This window comes from Olea europaea, chromosome 15 (assembly GCF_002742605.1).
Source record: "Olea europaea var. sylvestris chromosome 15, O_europaea_v1, whole genome shotgun sequence".
NCBI lineage: Eukaryota > Viridiplantae > Streptophyta > Magnoliopsida > Lamiales > Oleaceae > Olea > Olea europaea.
Genome location: NC_036251.1, coordinates 7379232 through 7382930, shown reverse-complemented (window position 1 = coordinate 7382930; position 3699 = coordinate 7379232). Strand labels below are relative to the sequence as shown.

The 3699-nt window shown below is 42.4% G+C and overlaps 1 protein-coding gene across 1 annotated transcript; it reads left to right on the top strand.

The window, feature by feature from the left end:
- The first annotated feature begins 1178 nt into the window (after positions 1 to 1178).
- LOC111411165 lies at positions 1179 to 2381 on the top strand. The gene is made up of 2 exons (XM_023041722.1): positions 1179 to 1800; positions 2296 to 2381. Exons 1-2 carry the CDS (start codon positions 1179 to 1181, stop codon positions 2379 to 2381), a joined length of 708 nt encoding a protein of 235 aa, XP_022897490.1.
- Positions 2382 to 3699: the final 1318 nt, after the last annotated feature.

The following is a 3699-nucleotide window of genomic DNA, read 5'->3' as shown; positions in this document are numbered from 1 at the left end:
TGGAACATGATTTGGTGAATCGAATGCATAGTGTCTCAAACAATAATGCACTTGAAACACATGAGTATGATAACGGGAGTGCACCATTAGATGAGAACTTGGATAACCCATCACCTAGTTTAGAGGCTGCTAATTCTGTTGACGTCGAGGACGAGCACTCTTTGTCACATTCGAACGATTCGGATGGATATGAATTTATGAGAACTGTGACTACATCCGATCTTGCCGAAAAGGAAATATTCTTCAGCAAGAAAGAGTTGTACTCAAAAATTCGTGCAGTTGTTTTGAAAAACAAGTTCCAATTTCGGGTGAGCCGGTCAAGCATGAAGATGTTAACCGTTGTATGCGCCGACCGCAATTGCAAGTGGATGTTACGTGCTTCTACTGTGAGGCAGTCTGCAATCTTTGTGATCCGTAAATTCAATAATGTGCACACATGTTCCATTGACTTTCGCAGTAATGCGCATCGACATGTGACGAGTGCTGTAATTGCTGAGCATATTTTCGAAAAATTGGATAATCCGAACAGATCGTATGATCCGAGCACTATTGCACGTGACATGGAACGTGAGCTCGGTGTCCAAATAAGTTACAGCAAGGCACGTAGGGGAAAGGTGGCCGCTTTACATATGCTGCATGGGACACCGGAGGTCAGTTTTCAGAAATTATCTTCATACTGTCACGTACTAGGTGAGAATAACCCGGGGACGGTAACCCACATCGAACTTGATTCTCGCGATAGATTCCATTACTTCTTCCTAGCTTTTGGTGCAAGCATTCGTGGTTACATGCAGTACTTGAGGCCCGTAGTTTGCGTTGACGGTAGTCACTTGAAAGGTCCATACAAGGGTACACTTTTACTGGCAACTGCCCAAGATGCGAACAAACAGATTTATCCCTTAGCGTGGGGGATTGTGGATTCCGAAACGAACCGATCTTGGATGTGGTTTATGTCTAACTTGAAAGATCTTATAGGAGACTCAGATGAACTTGTATTTGTTTCGGACAGGAAAAGAAGTATCGAAAGAGCTATTACTCACTTATTTCCTTTATCTCGTCATTGTTGTTGTATGTGGCATGTGGAGAAGAACCTAATTCGGCGGCACTTTAACGCAAGTTCAATATTCCTGTTCAAATGAGCTGCTGCGACTTATCGGGTCGAAGAGTTCAAACGACTAATGGGACAGATTCGTAGGGTGAGTGAAAGATGTTACAGGTATTTGGAGAAAGCCGGTTTTTCATTCTGGTCACGAGCACTATTCGTGGGAGACCGATACAACATTATGACAAACAACAACGCGGAATCATTGAACTCGATGCTGAGACATGCTCGTTCATTGCCAATCACGTGTTTGGTCGAGCACATTCGTAAAACAATGCAGAGGTGGTTTTACGAACGTCGAAGCAATGCAACCGCATGTAGTACTATATTATCGTTGAGGATGGAAAACGAGTTACAAACAACATTTGAAGCTGGTACTAGGCTTCGAGCCCATCAGTTGACAAACAGCTTGACCCAGGTTGGAATATCCAACGATACGGAGATAGTGGACTTCTCCGATAACACGTGCACATGTCGTGAGTTTCAACTAAATCGTATGCCATGTGCTCATGCAACTCGTGGGGCTACCCTGAGTGGTAAGTCATTATACGATCTATGCTCTCCGTACTATACATCGGAATACTGGAGGGGTGCCTATATGGAAGTCATATATCCCGTTACACGGGAACTGGATTGGGTTGTTCCAAATGAAATCCTAGGCACTCATATTTTACCACCGACCGTACGTCGTCCTCCAGGTAGACCACCGACGCGACGTAAGCGAGCTAGATACGAGTCCACTTCCCAACTGAGGAAATGCACTCGATGTGGGAGACTTGGTCATAACCGGACCACATGTTCGAACCCTATTGTATCACAAGCCACTTGAAGAAGCGTGATCCGTAAAAGTGGTTGACAAATGTAATCCCCGAAAAACTTAATTTAAATATGCATTGTACATTCCGAACTTATTTTACGAATCTGTTATTATTATCGTATGCCAGTACAAATTTGGTCGTTATGTTCCGCAAGCAAAGTACCGATCATTACAGTTCCATTATCACGAATGAGATGAATATCTTTTTCGTACTATAAACTTAGCCGATCATAGAAGTTTCATTAGCTTCGACTGACAGTTCGTCGAAATGGAAAACTGATTTTCATGAGACCATACTGAACAAACAAAACACCAACATTACGTCTCGACAGTTCATATGTCGTTCCCGACAGATAGTCTCTGTAATTCTCGACAGTTGGGAACAACAGCGGCTTGAAAACCTACATTACTGCGGTTGCCTATTATGGAGATGCAGTTTCTGCACGTATCCAGAGAATGTGACCAAAATCATCCATACCACAAAATACTAAACATATTTTCGTACAAAAGGGCCATTTATTGCACAGTTGCACTGCTTTTGACAATGTAAGAAGCTCCCCCACTTTCCCCATCAGACTCGTCTGAGCTAATGACAATTACATCTGGAGGTAGAACATGAGGCACCCACTCATTCGAGTCGGACGGTGACTTGACCGGGCCCCTAACCTCGAAGACTTGATCGAGAACGCTGTTCGGTGACTTAGATTCTGCACTTGACACTACGTCAAACTCGGCACCATGCAGTTCAACTCTTACGTCCTTATCATCTGACAACAAAACGATGGGAAACTCAGCGGATGAACCCAGTATGGGTGGATGCATATTGGAGTTGAATGTTTCATTGCTAGAGGTGGATGAACCCATTATCTCGTATCAACTACCTGTTTCAAAATGGAAGCCTCACAACAGCTTTAATGACATACGAAATGTAATTTGATAGACAATGCTTGTAATGCATTCATTATGATAGTATAAATGTATTGGAAATACTTGTTACTTGCAAAAAATCAGAAACGTATAATATCTACAATAGCATGTTACACTAACACACTTGTATTGGACAATCCCACCATTTTCAATTATCGAAACGCAAGGAAGTTATAAAATTTAATGGCCCGCCTAGTTGAACTGTCGGGCCCGACAGATGTTTTCTTCCTTCTCAACAGTTGACGAAAACATGCATTGCAGTAAAGAGTGTATAATTTTGAATTTTGGTAAACTGCAGAATAAATGAAGAAGAATAAATGTACGCATACATAATTTTTTGCGCAATACAATATACGAGCGTTGATGAACATTGAATGAAGGCACTTAGTACCGTAAGTACGATTGACATAACATAATAAAGCCGGATAACTAATACAAGTTCTAACACTACAATAATTTCAGCAACGGTAAACGGTGACAAGGCATTCACCACGGGAATTGCAAAATGTGATGAATGCTTCTAAGTGTCACCAAGCTTGCCAACTACCCTGTCTGATATGTAAATCACAAAAAATAATGAACAAGGCACCAATATAACACGAAGTAACTAACATCCTTCACCACGTAAATTATGTCAAACAAAATACAAAAGCATGCTGAACCCCATCATCGTGCTATGTTCGGCAATTTATCCACAAGTATTAATGTTTTTGCTTTGCGCTCCCCCTCGTGTACGGAATCCTGGTAGCAGGTACCGGACGTCGCAGTCGTGCGGATCTCCGTCTATTTGTCGTAACTGCCCGTCCTGGTCGGGCAACATCGGCGGGAACTGGGAAAGTTACAACATAAGCAA

What these genes read in the sequence shown, in the direction of transcription:
- LOC111411165 (XM_023041722.1), top strand. Translation starts at nt 1,179, where the DNA reads ATGGGACAGATTCGTAGGGTGAGTGAAAGATGTTACAGGTATTTGGAG. An exon ending in GACCGTACGTCGTCCTCCAG is followed by an intron (nt 1,801 to 2,295) that starts GTAGACCACCGA and finishes AATTCTCGACAG; the next exon opens with TTGGGAACAACAGCGGCTTG.